At 39.4% G+C, this 20,601-nt stretch overlaps 2 protein-coding genes across 3 annotated transcripts in view; one reads left to right on the top strand and one right to left on the bottom strand.

Moving 5' to 3' along the window:
• Positions 1–14,228, top strand: part of tnfrsf21 (tumor necrosis factor receptor superfamily, member 21) — a 40,782-nt gene extending 26,554 nt beyond the window's left edge. Inside the window, exons 5-6 of one of the 2 annotated variants that reach the window (XM_066678011.1) lie at positions 9,865–10,078; positions 12,619–14,228. In XM_066678011.1, coding sequence (XP_066534108.1) covers positions 9,865–10,078; positions 12,619–12,848 — 444 coding nt within the window. In that variant the 3' untranslated portion in view covers positions 12,849–14,228. Of the gene's footprint in view, positions 1–9,861; positions 10,079–12,618 lie in introns of both variants that reach the window. The other variant, XM_066678010.1, reaches the window with a different exon arrangement.
• Positions 14,229–17,157: 2,929 nt separating this feature from the next.
• On the bottom strand, positions 17,158–20,122 carry si:ch73-91k6.2 (alpha-1,6-mannosyl-glycoprotein 2-beta-N-acetylglucosaminyltransferase). Its single transcript, XM_066677142.1, has 2 exons — positions 20,056–20,122; positions 17,158–19,941 (listed from the first exon to the last, which is right to left on the bottom strand). The coding sequence occupies exon 2, from the start codon at positions 19,702–19,704 to the stop codon at positions 18,466–18,468; it is 1,239 nt and encodes a 412-aa protein (XP_066533239.1). The 5' UTR covers positions 19,705–19,941; positions 20,056–20,122; the 3' UTR covers positions 17,158–18,465.
• Between the last annotated feature and the right edge of the window lie 479 nt (positions 20,123–20,601).

A 20,601-nucleotide genomic window follows, 5' to 3' on the forward strand; every position in this document is an offset into this window, starting at 1 on the left:
TCATCGATAAAACACAGACCTAGACAATAAGCGGTGTTTAATATGACAAGAGTCATATGATTATGCTTTATGGTTAAACGTGTTTATGTTTTGTTATTCCCATCTCCTGCTGTTACCAATTTACAAGGTCAAGAGCATGCTGTTGCACATTTATTTGTGTACTTACGTAATCTTAATAAAATTATGTTCCAAGGACCATATCAAGATAAACAAAGCACATGAATGTCTTGTGAGTGTCCTGGCTGCATCTCACAAGACAGTTATTTGGGTTGACTTGGCAGTAGGAATAAAGAATCATTCATCAGCCTTCATTTTAGATCTTAAGACAACGTCCGGCCCATTTCCCTGTGTTCATTTGTGATGAAGATACCCTCTATCCCTTGCCCTTGTCTCAAGGGTAGATGCCAGGACACAAGGATATCTGCTTTATTTCAGTGCAACCATGAGACAGTGATAAAGCTCTGGTGTTCACCTTGTGCCTCCACCTGTCAGCAGCACTTAATAATCCTCTTACTCCAGGGCTTTCCTTGGGGAGGTGGTAGAAGTATATCTTTCACTAAACATTTCAAGAGAACAAGCTATTCCTTAAATACCATTGATAAACCTTCACCTTAACCTCATCAGGGTTTTTAATTTATTTTTTATATATTTTTTATTTTTATTACCTTATATTTAACCAGGAATAAAATACAATCAAATGATGTACATAAAAAAATACATAAATATATACATAAAACCATCAACCCTCCATTATTCATTTAAAACACTGACATTTCATATTTTGTTATTATTTAAATACATTTTTTGACCATCCAGTGTTTGAGGAATATTGTCTTGTGACCACTTTGTTTGATCAGAACTACTTTTGCCCCAGATTCTTCTAAACAAAGTGCTGACCTGTAGATCTCTCTCCACTTGTTTATTATTGAAATCTCAGTCCAAGTTTAAGAATTGAAAATAACATGTGCAACAAACTGCAGACCTTGTGTATTAAATAGCTCAGGTGACCAATTCATTTTACCTATGAAGGCCATCATTAGGATTTCACAGGATATTATGTAAGTCAGCTTGGATCATTGTTCATTTAATCATCATTACTGACTATAGAGGCGCATTTTCTTTGCATACTTTCTCATGCCCATTTCACCCCGTTCTTCAGTGATCAGGACCACCACAGAGCAGATGTGGATGGTGGATCATGCTCAGCACTGCAGTGCAGTGCAGGTGCAGTGGTAGTGTGTTAGTGTTGTGCTGGTATGAGTTGTTATCTTTTTAAACATTTCAAAAGCCAGGGAATTAAGGTATTGTTAACATAAATGTTCTCAGTTGTAAAATGAATATCTTCTGGGTAGGCGTAATGTTAGATTGCTCTCTAAGAATTTGATTTCATTTTGCGAAAATAACATAAGTAACATCAGGTACTGGTGTTAGATGCTTAGTTCTGAATTATTAAAGTCACTAACTGACCTCAAAGGCTGTTCCATGGTGTAATGGGTGTATTAACCACTTTAGTAAATGCACCATTGAGCATTGCCTCATGCAGACGATTCAATTTTATGCTTTTTTCCCAGAGTGCATTGTGTTAACTACACTGAGGCCAGATATGGTGCTATACTCTGGAAGTAAATGGATAGTTTATTTTATAGATTTAACAGTTCCAACTGCGGATTCATTCATTTATTATCTGTAAGCACTTATCCAGTTCAGGGTCGTGGTGGGTCCAGAGCCTACCTGGAATCATTGGGCACAAGGCGGGAACACACTCTGGAGGGGCACCAGTCCTTCACAGGGCAACACAGACACACTTTCACTCACACCTACGGGCACTTTTGAGTCACCAATCCACCTACCCACCAATCCACCTACCAACGTGACTGTGGGAGGAAACCGGAGCACCCGGAGGAAACCCACACGGACACGGGGAGAACACACCAACTTCTCACAGACAGTCACCCGGAGCTGTGGGCCCTGGAGCTGTGTGACTGCGACACTACCTGCTGCGCCACCGTGCTGCCCCCCCCCCCCCCCCCCCTCAACTGAGGATGAAGTAGACAAAGCATTTGAAAGGAAGAAGCTGAAGTACGTGGACTTGGCGGCTGAGGTGAGGGAACGTGGGTGGAGGGCACATGTGAGACCGGTGGAGATTTGTTAGGGGATTTGTAGCCAAGTCTGTCACATCCCTGCTTTTGCAGTTGGGCATCAGGGGCCGGAAACTAAGGGCAGCTGTGAAGGTCTAGTTAGTGGTTGTGGATAAAGAGAACACAGACTAGTTGGGGAAATGCACTTTAGAGGTGCTGCTGTGGTGGTTGGCGATGTAGCACGTAAAGATCACATGAAACTGGTGGCACTGAGCGTGGATTAACGGTGCCAGTGGGGCTAGGTACAACCTTAGTCTCCAGGGAGGCCAGTGTGGATTTATGGTTGTTGATGCTTAAGGGTAAGGTAGGAAGAGAGTGGGGTGGGCCGTAATGTATTGGGATAGGATATTTTACATCTTATCTTGTGTATGATTATAATTAATTATGGAGATTTTACCAACTACACATAGCTGAATGTGTCCTCGATGAGTGCACCTGAAAGTAGATGAAATCACTTATTATAAGGAGTTCAAACGTTTGCAAATATAGTATATGTAAAAGAATTCTTGTTTTCAACAGTGGTTCTACAGAATGCATGGAAATCAGATGTGTACACTTGCAGATTTGAAACTGGATTTCCAGGAGGCACCACAGGCATTTAATCTAACATGATGCTGTTTACCTTCAACCTGGTGTTTTTGTTTTAAAGTCTTTATGGAGCAGTATTTATTTACTGTGTCTTTACCTGACCAAACCTCCCCATTAGCACACTATAACCTACAGGTGCTGAGTCATATCTTATGCCCTTAGAAAGAAAAAAGAAGAAAAAATGTAAAAATGTCAGGCTCTATCAGACTCAGTGTTTGAAGGAAGCCTGGCGTTCACCACCTCCCACCATCTATGTTTACTGCCACTCATTAAGACCCAGCCCTGACTCCTTGCTTCAAGCTGGTTTATTTTTGTCCTGACCAGCTGCTACAGTGTGCCACAAGCACTGTAATTGTGCTACAGATGTGAAGGGGACCCACAGGGGGCACCACCAAGGAAATCCACTGCCCTTGGCTAATATTTATGAAGCATCTGCGAGTAAGAGGTCGGATATCATATTTATGATTCTTAAAGTTTTCATGATTAAAGGAGCATAGAACTAAGACCTGACCTCACTTGGTTTTTGAAAATGTTTCTTTATTTAAAAAAAAATGGAAAATTCGGCTGCAATTAGCAAAGCTGTTTCCAACTAGATACATAATCAAGGATGTTTTCCCCTGTGCCATACGTTTACTACAAATAATGATTAAATACTACAAATAATGATTAAATACTACAAAAAATGATTAAATGTGTCATTTTGGACAGAGTGCAAAAGTGCTTTAAGTGGATTAAATAATTGTACAGAGTAAGTCAAAAGTCGCAGGACACACTTTTATTTCAGAAATGAAAGGGAAATTGCATTTTGCACAATTTGTATAACCCAGGAAGTAATGGGTGAGGGGGGCTATCTTTTAGGCTATGAAAGCCGCCATATTGGATCAAGGGCAAGTTTTTCCAATGGGAAAGTGGTCATGTGGCATATCAAAGAAGACCAAAATTGTCTCAGAAATCAATAACAGGCTCATTACAGGCTCGACCAGACCCTAAATGCTCAGTACCATTTTTGGTCAGAATGGATGGGAACACTGTTTCCTGTAGCATTGTCAGTTAGCATCTTCTTTTTATGTTTGTTTTATGTGATCCTCAAACTGCATCCTCCATTATTGCAGTAATGTTTTTGTAGTCCATAACAGGTTCTAAATGGTTTGTTAGAGTCATAAAAGAATTGCCATAAATATTGTTTCTTTCTGCTTTTAAAGTGGGTGTTTTAAAATAGGCAAGTAGTAATTCTAGCATTTTAATTAATGTTGATGTTTCTATCATACACACACACATATATATATATATATATATAAATTAGAATAGTGTTCTAGTGACAACTATATCATGAACAATAATTATCAATTAGTGTGATCAGATCACACAAGCAGGTTCCTGTTTTTTTTTTGTTTTTTTTTCCCCAAACCAATATCTTCCTACTAGCTTCTCCAGGCAAGTATTATTAGTATTATATAGGTTTACCTCACACGCTTCTCTGTGGAGCCTTGAGTGTTTCGGCAACACATGATCGGTCTGTTTTGCACTAAATCAAATTTATATCTGTATTAAATGTTTATCACTGAAAGACCATTAAAGCCTATTTAATTCAACCATGTGTGCTCCACAAGGATCCACAGAGACTTTGCAAACAATGCACACTTTTGTGCATGAGAAATGTAATATTGTAGATTTTAATCTTCTGCGCAATCAGTGATGTTCCATCTGCATGTTGCCAAACCACAACATATCCTGTTTTTGTCATCTAATCATAGCATGTGGTTTGTTTAACTTTTCAACCAGAGTTTATTATGAAAAGATCACTTTAATGTAGTGTGTATCTGGGTCTGCTACCAACCCACAATCTGTTTAAAAAAAAACAACCCAGTGAGGGTTTTTTTAGGTCTACCTAAGTCTGAAAACATGGGTTAAAATGAGTTGCTCTGATTCTGTACCGCATCTTAGATAGAATGCTGACACTTTATAGTTGTCCTGCCTTCTCATTTCAGCATCTTCAATCACAACACGGGACTCGTGTTTATGTGAGAGTGGAAAAGACAAGACAAACACAAAAATCCTAGAGAAAAAAGAATACTGATTAAATATGGCAATAGTGATAATGGAGAAGAAGCAGATCCAAGTGAAAATAGCTAAAAAAGCTTCTAAAATGTATAGGCGCAATTTTAATAACTTCAATTTCTATACTGATATCCTAATCTTGGTTGCTAGTGCTGCATGAGCATTTTGGCTCAACTGGTAGTGTCATTAACAAACAGCTCTAGGATCCTGGGGTTGTGTGTTTGAACCCCTGTTGTTAGGTGAATTGGCTACTCAGTTTGTGTGAGTGTCTGGTGCCCTGTGATGGACTGCGACCCTGTCCAGTGTGTGCGCTGAGTGATTCCAGGTAGGCTCCGGACCAACCGCGATCTAGATAAGCTAAATTTAATAGCAGCATAAGAGCAAGAGGCTAAAATGCAGCCTCTCTTGCTCTCTTTGAACATCATTGATGAAAACCTTTATTGATGAAGTCTATTTTCATGCTAAGCTTGTGTTCAGATGATTTTATGTTCAACTACATTAATAAAAGTAACAAATACTGATGAAGCTTTTATCATGGGATTCATCGCGGTTAACTGCACCAACCAACATGATTTATTGCCATTAATTATTTCAACAGTTGACGTCCCAAAAATAATAGCAGTATTATTCATAATAAAACAAAACAATACAACAACAATATACACTGACCTCTGGCCCATTACACAGAAATGCCTATGCTCTGGACAAAAAAGGGGGTTGTTTATGTCAGTGGATCTTAGTCCAGGTTGGTGTATCTCAGGTCTGCACTTTTGAGTGTTTTCCCTGCTCTAACACCCTTGCAGTGGTGGACAGTAACAAAGTAAATGTAAATTAGTTACTGTAAGTACTTTTTTTTTCATGTAACTATACTTTACTGAAGTATTTCCATTTTGGCCGACTTTTTACTTTAACTCCACTACATTTCATAGTCAAATATCTTACCTTTTACTCCACTGTATTATGAAAATCTGCCGTTTCTTTTGGTTTGTGTGCATAAAACCGTAACGTGTCTGAACAAATCTCGCTTGTCCGCACAGCTCTCTGCGGGACACGCTGCGACACCGTTGCTAGGAGACGAACAAACACAGTCACCGCGCTAAAACAAGTGAAAAAATATTTGTCCGCCTAAAACCAATAATACAAAAGTCAGACTTTGTTTTTATCAACTGTTGTGCAAATTTGAGACTGTAAGTAATCACTTTCAGTTCTTAGAATCGTTATGAATTAACAAAATGGTTTGTAACGTTTAGTATTTGGCTGTATTTGAGTCATCAGTAACTACTGTTTATTCATATACACGGTTTACGGATCTGTAGATGTCACAAATCATTCACCAAGGATGACGGTCAGTTTTATTTATTTAACACAATACGTGAAGCGAGGTCAAAACCAGAAGAAACTGTCCAAAAATCAGTACAGAGAGATAAACAAGTCCAAAAGACAAAAACGTTTTAGGTAAAAGTCAGAAAAACAAAACCGTAGCCTGTTTAAGAAATAGGTGTTTCAGAATTTCGGAAATAGCTCAAACTATATTCTGCAACTATGTAGACAAAACAGAGAGCTAAAATGAACACTGTGTAATATTTTTACTTTAAAATTACTGCTTCAAAATCATTATGATGCTTCACTGACCTGTAATACGGAGAACAGGGCCTCTGTCGTTGCTAGTCTCAGCTCAGCACTGCAGAAACTACACTATGTAACTTTTGGAGGAGTGTAAGAAACCACATATTCCTTTCCTCTCCCTATTAATGTCAGTACAGTGCTGTGAAAGTTAATTCCACTAGAGGTAGCCCCAGGAGCAGAAAAAACCCAAATCTTACCTGTTCCTGTTCCTAAATGTGTAAAAAAAAATTCTGGTGCAGAGAACACAGTAAAGGCCCATTTATGTTTTTGGCCTGACTCAACGCAGAAGCACAATGCACAAGCATATGCTGTTGTCAAAGTATATATTGTGCATTGGCGTCTGCGTCTCTGTTAGTTTGGAGGGGCAACACTTGGGTGTATGTAACATTTGATATAACATCATTCATTTTATTTAATCTTTTCTGCTGTGTTCATCCATGTCAGACAAATTTATGACGTTCTATTAAAAGACTGAGGAACCAAGAGTGACACTTAAGTCTTTTCACCTACAATATGAGTTTTGTTACAAAAAACATAATAGGACATTATAGTCATAATACATCATAGTACTTTTACTTTTGATACTTCAGTACATTTGAAGGTAAATACTTCTGTATTTTTACTCAAGTGGAGATCTATAACGAGGACTTCTACTTTTACTGGAGTATTATTTTACATTGAATATCTGTGCTTTAACTCAAGTATATGGTTTGTGTACTTTGTCCATCTCTGCACTGTTGTATTTCCATTTGTGTCAAACATTCACTGGAATAACAAAATGTGGCATGCATTTCTATTTCCATTCTGATTTTGTTGTTTGTGCTGGATGTCTGCATTTCATCATGATTGACAAGTCTCTCTGGCCAGTCAGATTTCTGTAATATTTACATGTCACGTTTAGTCCCTACTTGTTTTGCTTGGAACCAGGAGCGAGCATACACTTAAAATATTACCTGGTCCCAGGTACCAAATTCGCTTAATGAAAAAAAGCAAAAGAGCTGAGGTGAATAGAGCTGAATAGAGTAGGGACCATGCAGTGCAGTATTTTAATACGAGCGTTTGAAGCATATGACTGACATTAATTCAAGTAAACAAGTGTATACTCCTCTTTGTAACCTTACCTTACAAATACCTTACAAATAAGGTTCTGTTTAGATTCATCTGGTGAAGGGTTCTTTTGGGAACTAAAAGTGGTTCTAATGTTGTCTCTGAAGATTTCATTGTGTCTCTTTAATTTTTCACACGACAGGCTTCTGAACAGGCCTCATACATCATGTGCTGTATAATGAGAATCATTCATACTGTATGGGTGGCAGCTAAAACTTGTTTTCAAATAACACTGCTTGTTTTCAGTGGCTATTGGCCCACAACGCAGAGATTGGATCTCTTGCCCAATGACAGACGTTTATCAAACTGTCAGTGTTAGGCTCCAATACCGACAATGATAACAGAGCTCAGATGCCTGCGTCCTTACGAGTGTGACCGGGGCCATGTGGCCTGTGGGCAGTGAATTCCTAGGCAATGAGAGTGGACAAAATCTCTTTCATCTGCCGGTCTTGCACAAGCCTCCCTTGACGCACAGGCACGACTGCGTCGGTGGAATCCTTTGTACTAAGTCCACTATGGACAGAAAGCCCCATCTCTGTTATTCTTCCTAGAATCTGTACAACACAAGCATTTCTAAACATTGACTCTTGTCCTTTGCCTCCACGCTTCATAGGCTGGGTTTAACCCACTCTCAGCCACAATGTACTGTACATGTTAATCTCAGGGGAACATGCCTTAGTTCTGCATGATTCGTCTGAGATAACAATGTCCACAAAAATCTGTGGTAGCTGTGAGAAATTAATTTAATATGTTGACCAAGTGTGAGAGGAATAGAAATCTAGAAGGAAAGGAAATAAGTTCTTTGCATGCATACAGTTCATACGGTTCACTGCAAGGAAGTGGGACTTACAGTGCAACACAGCCAGTACATTCTTAGGAACCAGGTAAACATATTGTGCAAACTTTTGCAGCAGTGAAATTGCCATTTATGATTTAAAGTCTGGGCAAAAAGTATGTTTAAGCTTGTAAACACATAAAAATGTGTATTGATGTAGGAATAAAGAAAAGTAAATATGCAGTATGTCCAAAACTGTATAGACACCCGATATACGTTAACACATTACAGTATTATAAATTAAAGCTTGTGTTCAAGCTTCATTGTGTTTGTTAACTCTCTCCCTGAAGCTTTTACACAACATTGAGAGATTGGAATTAAAATATCCTGAAAACCACTGTGAAATATTATCATAAATTAAAAAGAACATGTTTGTTATGTATAACACTCTACACATTAATTTATCTCCCAACAAAAGAAAAAAAAAACAAGGAAATACTTACAAATACTTAACTTGTGATTAATCATGATTAATCACAGAATGTTGTTGTGATTAACTCGATTCAAATTTTTTATCGACTGACAATACTACTGAGTTAACTTATAGGCAATGTTAATGATTGTAATAAAAAAACACTTTCTATAAAGTTTTGAGGTTTCTTCATCATTTGCTAGCTCTGCAGTCTGTTTGCGATGCTAGACACTAGTCTGATGTGTTGATTACAAAGCCCCAGTGTCTGTAAATAAGTGAAAAGTCTAGGCTTTCTCTCTCTCTCACTGCTTATGGCAGAGGCATCTGGAGTATATTATACAACAGAGAGAACTCCATTGTTGAAAGCATGAACCAAAATAAGCATATTGCTCTATTTCTGCGACATAGGTGGGTAATATAAACATATTTTTGCTGTTTCTAATCACTTAAATTGGTAATGTCTCCAAATTCTGGAGACGGCTAACTGCATCACTGAAAGTATTACAAAACTAAACAACTTGAGTTACATATGAGTTTCTGTGGTAATTCAAACAGTGAACAGACAAGCTAAGCTTCATATACCCCTCAACACACCTTTCCACCTTAAAAGAAGAATGGCTTCTAAATGTAAACAACTAGAGGGAACTGTGTTTACCCAACATCGTAGACGTACCCACTGTAAGCGTGGACATTTATGTTATTTTTAAACATCTACGTACAATGAACACATGTTTTTTTGCTATATTTATGTTCAAAAACACACATAGAAAGGCTAAAATCAACATGACATGACAAAAATCTTGTCCATCCATGTGTATTTAAACTTCCCACACAAACCACATGAAAACGACCATGTCAGGAGGACAAGTTGGAACACAGTGGAAACTACCATCCGACTTGTACTTGAAAGCAGCATTAGTGTACACTCAGCTTGTATAATCTACATCTACAGGTTACTGTGCCCAAAGCCAAGTGTCATATATTTGAACTGGTATCTCGGTTTTTCAGCAGTGAACTGAATATATTTAATGTGTGATTATTCTGTGATTATTGCAATAATTCATAACCACTAAGAAAATCTCATCTCTGTTCCTCAGCAGTTTGACCTAAACCAGCTGATGACTTCTGTGAATGTAAGTCAGTGTGTCAGCCCAAGTCACAACAAACCTACAGAGGTGCCTGGTTTGGTGGTGGAACACTCTCCGTTGGAGCGCAAAGGCTTCTTCACTGATGAATCAGAACCACTGCTGCGCTGTGACTCCACTTCCAGCAAAGACTCTGCCCTTAGCCGCACAGGGTCTTTTATTACCAAAGGTAAGATTAATAGGGATTTGTGTACATTACATAGTGTTAGGGTGACCAGACGTCCTCTTTTTTAGACGGACGGAATTTCACAAACGTCTGGGATTTTGTTTTTCTAGAGCTTACATAGAATTTCAAGAAGCGTTTCGTTCACAAACTAGTCCCGCCCTCCCCTACTCCGATTGGTTCGCTTGAGTGAGAAGGGGGTGTGGTGAAGTAGCCTAAAATCTTCTGATTGGACTGTCTGACTGTAGAGCTACCGTTATTGGTCGATAACCTTCTCTGTAAACATTTAATTGGTCAGTCTGCACGTCAGTAGTCCTTATTTACGTCAGGCAAAGCTCATGTACCTACCCTCATTTCGAGCAGCTATGCCGAAACGTAAATGTAAGTTATCGGATGAATTAAAAAAGAAATTCCCATGTTTTGTGTAGCAAGACGTGTCCTCTTTTTCACCATTTCAGATCTGGTCACCCTACAAGTGTGTCCAAATACTTATAGACTGTACTTATAAAGAGCACAATTATTTAGGAGCACAGGGTGGACCCTGCTCATTGTGGACACAGGTGTTTAGTGCACACACACACTTGTATTAATCTCATTAATCTCCACAGAAAAAAAGCAGAAATGAAATTGGATGCTCTGGAGCAGCTGCACTCATGTCTCTCTCATGTCCTTACCATCAAATCCCCACAGAAATGTTCAGACAGACAGACAGACCAGTTGTTATGGCAACAAGAGCAAAGTTACCAACATGGTTACAGGTGCAAAGATTAAGTATGAGATTTAAAAAAAAATACACTAAGCTAAACTAAGCTAACTGCAATAAAAAATATATAATTAAATAAATAATTAAAATATTAATACAATAATGAGTATAACATACTCCAATACAATTAATATTAAAAGTAAACAGCATCACTGTTTCCCCTTTTTCAATAAATGTAATTGAAGTTGTTTCAGCTATTAGCTGTCAATTTGGATTACGTTTATTGCAGGCAAGGAAAAGCAACGCTGTACACCAGCTTAAAGAACTTTGAGCATGCTGCCTCCTACTGGAGGCTTTGATTTACTTCACATTTTGACGGAGTGTCATTTGCAGCACACTCACACTCACTCAGAAGGGTCACTGTAACCTAACCTAGAACATTGGAGGAATACTTTTTCATTTGCAAGCCTAATGTCTATCTGCGCATATATATGGCTTTAAATATATTACCACAGACAAGCAAAAATTCATTTAAACACACTTTAAAAAAGGACTTTGGTAGGTGCTTCAATAAGGTTTTATTTCCTTTAAATACAGCAAAACATATTGAAATTACTGTACAGTGGAAATGTACTATAGATGTATGCTGTGTGCATGTGGATCATGATGAGTGCGGTGACTCTCACATGGGAGGAATGAGGCGAGAAAACAGCAGTATGAGAAGAGAGCAATCAGAGGAAAGTCAGTCAAATAGCAGGCTCTAAAAAGAGAAACGTGGACAGCTAAAAAAGGCTTTTAACCAAGAATGGAGTCATACATTGTAATTCTCACAGCTATTTGAAACCAACATGAGTCATATGACACTCACCATCAGGAAACTCACTACACCTTCTCCCTGTTTTCTTTTCTGTCAAGAAAGCAATACAGACTGATAGCCAAAGGCATCAAAGGGACATGCATTAACAGCAGCAGCTCCCCCAGGTCCTAGCTCCTAAAGAATATTTAGGGGTGGGGGGCTACAGACTACAGATGACCATAATTGAAATATTCAAAATTCAGACTAATATAATTTAAATATTCAAAATTCTTATTCAAATATTTAGTTCATTGGGGCAGCATGGTGGCGCAGCAGGTAGTGTTGCAGCAGGTAGTGTCCAGCTCCAGGGACCTGGAGGTTGTGGGTTCAATTCCCGCTCCGGGTGACTGTCTGTGAGGAGTTGGTGTGTTCTCTCTGTGTCTGCGTGGGTTTCCTCCGGGTGCTCCGGTTTCCTCCCACAGTCCAAAAACACACATTGGTAGGTTGATTGGCGACTCCGTAGGTGTGAGTGTGTGTTGCCCTGTGAAGGACTGTCGCCCCTTCCATGGTAGGCTCTGGACCCACCGCGACCCTGAATTGGATAAGCGGTTACAGATAATGGATGGATATTTATGTCATTGATTTAGCTCCATACATTATTGTTTGATCTAATGCACAATAGCTGATGACATAAGATGTACATAGATCTACTAGGCTATTTCTTCCCACAGTTTAAAAACACATGTTAGTAGGTGGATTGGTGATTAAAAACAAGTGTCTGAGAATGTGTGTGTATGTGTGTATGTTGCCCTGTGAAAGGCAAGGGCAGGGTATGTTCCTGCCTTGTGCCCAGTGATTCCGGGTAGACTCCGGACCCACCGCGACCCTAAACTGGATAAGCGGTTAAAGATAATGAATGAATGTAAACCTCAAGCACTGTGTACTGCTTTACTTCTACTGAGATGAATTGTGAAAATGAAATTAGAGTCACCGCCAGTGTAACTGATACAGCATCAACTGATTTTCTTAAATAATCCCCCCACACAGAGAAGAAAGACACAGTGCTTCGGCAGGTGCGTCTGGACCCATGCGACCTGCAGCCCATCTTTGACGACATGCTTCACATCCTCAACCCTGATGAACTGCACGTCATCGAGGAGATCCCAATGGCCGAGGATAAGCTGGACCGGCTGTTCGAGATCGCTGGGGTCAAGAGTCAAGAGGCCAGCCAGACCCTGCTTGACTCTGTATACAGCCACCTGCCAGACCTCCTGTAGAACTCTCTCTCTCTCTCTCTCTCTGCTACATGCACACTGCTACAAGGAATGTCACATGGAAAATATAGTGCACTTTCCCTACAACTTGCTGTGTCCTTCAGCTTCCCATGCACACAAAGCCAGCATCTCTGGAAACATCGGGCAGGGGTCTCCAAGCGTATTAATATCTGCTGCTTACCCTAGCATTGATGTAGCGTTCATCTACCGTTCCCTTCAAAGCTTCTCACGACAGGTTACCTGCATTGAGTCTGTAATGCTGTAACCTCTGTGATGTCTAGACATTCTTGCACATTTCTCTGCACAACGTCTAACACTAATGCAGTTTAATGTAATTCAGTGCATTAGTTTTCATGTTCTGATAACTGCTCAGCAGTGCTTTGCCAAAATGTGTCAGGGTCTTTGGTTGAATGCTATTTAACTTACTAAGAAGTCCTAGCCTACAAGCTCTTTGTTATTATTATTTTTTTTCTGTAGTTATTCTTATTATGGCTGTTGCAGCTTTGTATTTATAATTTACAATAACTGTATTTTATGTGATTTCATGGGCATTTAAAAGCAAACCCTACTGGTAATAACAGCATTCATGACTGAACATGAAAATATGCATTTAATACTTTACTTGAATTAGTCTGTCACCTTCATAAAAATGAAAAAAATGTACTTGATGCTTCCTCTAAGCTCCAGTTGTGAAAACAGACGTGACACTGTGCTCTGCCATGTGCAGCACTTCACTGAAACTGTAATAAGCTCATCTGAGGGGGAAAAAACAAAACCAGAAGCATAACCACCACCAAAAAAAGAAGATCTTTGTTTCAGTGTTTGTTTCATATTTCAAAAGCTGAATCATGGTATTACAGAATGTATGTAGTGAAATTGGTCTAGCTGTAGTGAGCTAGTCCAGTCGGACCACTCTGGTGCTAGACATTACATCGGAGGATTGGGTTCACCTCCCTCTGTACAACAGGGTGCACGGGGTTCTTTAACCTCCATTGACCTTCAAGGATATACTGTGGATTAAATAAATGGCAGCTGCTGTGAACTTTGCTGGACTTCAACAGCTGCCAAACAGACTGTAAACTCAAGAGAGGAAGCAAACAGTCAGAAACACGAAGCTGAAGTCTGAACCTTGTATTCTGGTGGCAGATTTAAGACTAAACCTATGTAACCACTACATTTACTATTATGTAACACAAGAGATCGACCAATTAAAATAAAAGTTTTTGTTACAAGTCTTTGTTTTTGTGTATGCAGATCTTTTTAATTGGGTGAAGTTCTGACCTGGTGTTTCAAAATCTATCACGAGCGGTTTGGGAAGACATAATACATAAAAGAATAAAGGATCCTGGTCAATATCACATCCTCATAAGTCTTTGAACGCCAGACACTGCCCTATTTTGGGGTACCGCCATTTTGGAGTAGGGTCCAAGTAGTGGACTATTTTCAGTGCACTCAAACAATCCCACAATGCACCTCAAGAAGTAGTGTACAAACTATGTACAATAGTGGATACCGGATACTCATAATCCACACTGTATTGTTTGGCGAAAACCCACATCTATCGTGAATAAGTGTGATGAGTTCTCCCTGTGTCTGTGTGGGTTTCCTCCTGGTGCTCCGGATTCCTCTCACAGTTCAAACATACGTTGGCAAGTGCATTGGACACTTAAAAGTGTCTGTAGGTGTTGGTGCGTGAGTGTGTGTCACCCTGCAAAGGACTGGCGCCCCCTCCAGGGTGTGTCTTGCCTAGTGCCCGGTGATTCCAGGTAGGCTCTGGACCCACCGCAACGCTGAACTTGATAAGCCATTGAGTTTTCTAAATTCCTATGAAATTAAATGATGTTAACAGTCTTTCAAAGTGTTTTAATGTGAAATGGTTAATCTGTCAGAAACCTGATGCAGGTTTATTAGTATGATTAGATGACTTTTTTCAAGTGGGTCATGGGCAGTGAAAAAGGAGCTCATTAATAAAAAGTTATGAAAAAACTACACTGTTCATTGCTATTCACTTTATTAATTTAAGTGTTTAGAAATAAGCCGTCTAATACACAAGAGACTGTTCTCCAATAGTCTTGCAAGGTTTTGAATATAATCATTGTAACCATATTTATGGAAGAGGGGTACACCCAGTGTATTAACATGAAATCAACCCCAATGAAAACATATTTTAACACCTTAAACCCTATAACTAAGACCTACCAATATTTTCCATTAACATCACATAAAATCAAAAGATCTTGTGTATATTCACTAGAGGTTTAGGGTAATAAACACAATGGCTGCATCTGTGTTGTACATAAGACAAAGTAAGCGTGCACACAAAGTTTTATAAAAAATGTTCAAAAAACACGGACCTATTTTTTATTTTTATAGAAAATTAATTTTTTAAATTTTTTTTCTTCCAGTAAAAAGAGTATTATATCAGATACTGTGTACATCCTCAAAAATACATTTTAATATACAGGATGTTCACTAATTAATATAATTAATATACAGTAGATAGATGTGTTTTTGGAAATATGTAACTAAATTATATCAACTCATTATTAATCACTTCTAAAGTGTCTGAAACAGCCACGCTGTGCCTCTGTGTTCTGAGATCCAAGCAAGATTCATTCATTTATTCAATGCTTATCCAATTCAGAAAGGGCAGAGACATGAGTGTGATTTTGGTGGGGGGACATATTTACTGTCAATCCCATACCCAAAATATTAGATAGCTATAAGCTGATTCCGGGCGGCACTGTGGTGCCGCAGGTAGTGTCAAAGTCACACAGTTCCAGGGACCTGGAGGTTGTGGGTTCGATTCCCGCACCGGGTGACTGTCTGTGAGGAGTTGGTGTGTTCTCCCCGTGTCCGCGTGGGTTTCCTCTGGGTGCTCCAGTTTCCTCCCACGGTCCAAAAACACACGTTGGTAGGTGGATTGGCGACTCAAAAGTGTCCGTAGTTCTGAGTATGTGAGTGAATGTGTGTGTGAAGGACTGGCGCCCCCTCCAGGGTGTATTCCTTTCCTTGCGCCCAATAATTCCAGGTAGGCTCTGGACCCACTGTGATCCTGAACTGGATAAGCGCTTACAGATAATGGATGGATGAATGAATATAAGCTGATTCCAAGATAAGGCAGTAAAGTGCTGCAATAATAATGTGGAACAGCATTGGTATTTTAGAGTGCTTTCTCACAACCTGAACACAGCTAATATTACTGTTAAGTAGCTATTGCTAGCTAACTCTCAGATCATCCTGTGCTACCCTAACAGTTATCACTATATACAAGCTGCTTTCATAGCTCGTTACTGACATCAAGCCCAGAGCTGGTAAAACTAACTTTATAAACCAGACTCTGGCGGTGAATCGGAGGCCAGTGAAGCTAAGGATTAGAGCAGCTTTATATTTGAACAGATGCCTTAAGAAAGAAAACCCACCTCGTCTGACTTGCTGCTAAAAAGCGTTAACCTCTGTGGCGCCAATTCAAAATAAAAGCTTGTGACAAAAAGCATATTTTTTCTCTCCGTGGTATAACTTGCAGCTCTTTCCAATTTTATGGGGGACATGTCCATCCCATCCCCCGCGGTTCCTACGCCAATGCAATTCAGGGTCGCAGTGTGTCTGAAGCCTACCCAGAATCATTGGACACTAGGCCATACCCCGAATGGGGTGCCAGTCTTTCACAGGGCGACACACACCCACTCATCCGCTAATACCCACGGACACTCTTTAAGCAGTCCATCTGATCTATTTTGCCTTTTGCTCCCATCTCAGCATTCCCACATCAGTCAGTCAATTTCAAGGCACTTCCGTTATAAATTCCCAACCAGCTGGCAAAACCCAGCACTTCTTAAAAATGTAGCAAACCACTGAGGTCCCTACCAAAACATAAGTATCTGCTCAACTGGCTTGAGTGGGGGAGAACTGACCCCAGCGTGAAAGCTACAATGATGCAAGTAAATCCAAAGCATCTGGAATTAGACCAGAAATTCTAGAAATCATTGAATGGGTCGTGTTGGATCTGTGTAAAGCAAGTCGGACAGCTGATCTCTTATCAAGTACCTCAGTTGAAACTGTGTTGGCTAAACTGATTAAATCTGTGTTGTGGAACACCACCCCCCCACCAGAGCCAGTGAGAGGAGCCATGCAGCCACAGCCCCACCTCAGATTGTGTTTATTTTCAGGGAGTTTGGATAGGGCCAGCACATCCAGCACTGCTCTTTATTATTAATGCCTCCACAAGAAAAAAAAAACATTGCCAAAAAGGGCATGACAGCATAAATAATCGAGTTGAAAGATGAAAAATTTTAAATGTTTTGAATATGGCTTTTAATAATGTAATCTGTATTGAATTTCTCATACCCGTAATAATGAAAAACACCTGAATCAGAGCTCTTACCATGAATAGCCTGATACAATCTTCTGGACAGTTATTGGACTAAACTCAAACCTGATTACATGGGTCTACTGAAAACAAAATAATAATAAAAATAAAAACACACTTCCTTTCCCAGCAAGCAGATATTATCTGGGATTTACTTTAGGAAAGATGATATTCCCCTTTTATAAAAACCAACAGAAAACATTTTATAGGATGAAATGTTGTTTACATACAAAGAAGGTCACATGCTCGGAATTGTTCAGTATCATATTGAAACAATATGTAATAATCTTTATAAATTCAGTACTTATGTACTGCAAACATTCTCTCCTGAGTTCAGCATTAAGTAAAAAACTGCACATAACTTCAAGAATAATAAAAAATTAACAAAATCAGAGTAGTCAGTAAGGGTAATTTTCTCATAACAACAGCATTGTGCAATGTGCTACATTCTTCACCAAACTCTGTTGCCAGTATAAAAATATAAGGCAACTAATATAGTCAGTTCTGTGCATTCCACAACAGACCAAAATTGACAGTATTCAAAATACAGGGTGAGTTATAAGTCACAGGACACCCTTTTATTTTTTTTGATATACTATATGACCACCTTCCCACTGCAAAACTTGCCCTTGATCCAATATGACAGCGTACAAGATGGCGGCCATGTTCCGGACATAGTCTAAAAGATAGTCCCCTTCACCTATCACTTGCTGGAGTTTTTGGAAAAAAGGGTGTCCTGTGACTTTTGACTCAACCTGTACAGTCCGTCTAGAAACATACAAGGCTATACTAAGCCCCACTATTATACAAAATTTCTATAATAAATCATTCAAATTGAACTGAATCTATCTTGATTGATAAATTGTGATACATAAACAAAAAACAATGGCACAGTACAATTTACCCTGTACTGTGAGGAGGACAGTAAAGATAACTTACAAAAACCCATCTTCCTTTAAAAGCAATTAGGAATAATAACAAACAACACACGGAAGTCAATACATTTGTGCTAACAACAGCAAAACATCCCAGTACTGAAATTAAACACATTTCCCTCAAAAACAGATCAATTATGATTTATCCGTAAAACAAAACAATATTAGTGGTTATTGAACAGCTTCAATTTTTCCAGTGTCATTAACACAGATGATCATAAACAGATGCATCTGATCCAAAATTGAATATATAAAATAAGTAATTTACAATAGCTACACAGATATTTCCTTAAATATAAATATTAAATCATTTGTTTCAGAGCCGTGTAGCGTAGTTGATGCACAGGGTGTGGTCACGTACATCGCCCCATCCTCCGTTTTTCATATGGGGTTTATGCTCCACCGGTCCTTGGCCAGTCAGAGTTAGAGTCTGTGGGAAGAGGGCATTTGTGACGGCCTTAAGGTCTGTCTCTACTTTTTGTTGGGCCTCATCTGGATTACAAGCCTCCTGGTGATGCAGACCACAGTTGCCCGTGTGGAGAACACGGGTTCCACAGGCTACTAGAACCTTCAGAGGTTTTGGTATACAAGTTCCTGAAAGGTTCTGAAGGGTCCAGTCCCAGTTATAGTCATCATAGGTGCAGAATGCATTGTTGCATCCCATTAACTTGTAGTAAACGTCCCTGCTGATGCCCATGCCTATGTTGTGCTTTGTGGACATCCATCCTAAAGTTTCAGTTTTGTCAGAATGTTCTACAAAATTGGACACACCATCGTGATTGCCTAGTGCAAGGACATCACAGTCTGCACAGTGGGAATTCCTGAGCTTCGTCATGGATTTAAAGTACGGATAGAAGTCGGGGAGAATGTAGTTGTCTTCCTCGATGAAGACTGTATAGTCTTTGTATCCCTGAAGCACTGTCACACGCTCGAACACAAAATGCAGCTTCCACCACCAGTGATGTTTTGTTTGCGTGATGAAGGCCTCTCTATAATGGCCGTAAGTGTCCGGATGTTCTGCATTAATACATCCTGTTTTTATGGCGTTCTCCTTTGATATATCTTTAGGACAGTCCCGCAGATCGTGTCCAGGAAATTCATTAGGATACAGCTGAATGCTGTAAGGGAAGTATATCTGAAGTACCTTGCAGAATGTTATCCCTTTCACCAAAGCGCTAATTTCCTCTGAGAAATAATCATGACTAAATACCACTAGGAACTTCTGTACTTCTTGTGCTTTTTCCAGGGACTCTATTAACATTTTAAGGTAAGCTGGCCTTTTATGAACCTGGACAACAAGCACAACTTCTGGGTCCTCTGGAAACGTATCTGCATTCTGAATGAACTGCCTGTAGTTGCTGTCGTACACCGACTTCCTCATGTTTAAGACAGATCCGTAATTAAACGTGTTCATGGCAAAAGATTGCGTCGCTTCATGAGGCAACAGTTCTCCAGCAAGTCTTTTATTCGTAAGTTTCCAGTAAAACAACAAAAGCAAAGCTATCGAGACTCCTAGAAATGCAGCAACGTTTTTCTTCAAAAGTCGCAGTCTCATTTTGATAAGGTGAGAAAAACACGAGTGGCTAAAATATTAACGGACACTGCTGTGTCGGTGGGGTATAACCTAAGTAAAACAGGACGTGAGGAACTGTAGGCGCTCTTAGATATTCTTCGAATATTTTTATTTTTTTATAGATTTTTTACAGTAGTTAAGGCAGTGTTCACTTGTGGTTTGTTGGATTCAGACCTGTCAAGGCAACTTGCGTTTCTGTTTACATGTGTACAGAGACACCTGAGAGCGAGAAAAACAAAAAAAGGAGAAATTAAATACGTCCAGCAACAATTATGAACGGTAGTAAAACTACCGCTGCTATAAATACGTCGTTTACCAAAAGTAACTACTTACCCTTACAATAGAGTCATGTGCAGCAAACATTAAACCAGGAAGAGGAACTTGGTAGTATATCAAGTAGGTTGACCTGACGTTAAAGTTGGCTGCTGACGTGTACCTCTCATCCAACAGGAATCTACAGTTCTGCTTTGAGTGAATAACCTAAACTACCTGTTGACATTTGAGGCCATGGTTTAGTTTAGGTAAACGCACTGCCATTTTTGACTTAAACTGGGTTGGTGAATATTGTAAATGGAGATTATTGCACAATATCAAGCAAAGCTTGAATACCATTTGCTGCCATTTGCCCTCACATAGGCCTTATCAGTTTATACCGGTTTATTTATTAAACATACTCAGACAGCGAGCATATATCTGTCCACTGGTGTAAAATGGCTGGCACACCACTGACTGTAGACCACTGCTGGTCCACCATCGGACCACTCAGATTACTGTCCTGTACAGGATAGAACTCATTTATAATCTCCTCAAACAGATTTTACATTCACAGAGACTTTTATTCTGGCAAACAAACTAATACAAATATTACCAACAACTATG

This window comes from Hoplias malabaricus, chromosome 7 (assembly GCF_029633855.1).
Source record: "Hoplias malabaricus isolate fHopMal1 chromosome 7, fHopMal1.hap1, whole genome shotgun sequence".
Lineage (NCBI taxonomy): Eukaryota > Metazoa > Chordata > Actinopteri > Characiformes > Erythrinidae > Hoplias > Hoplias malabaricus.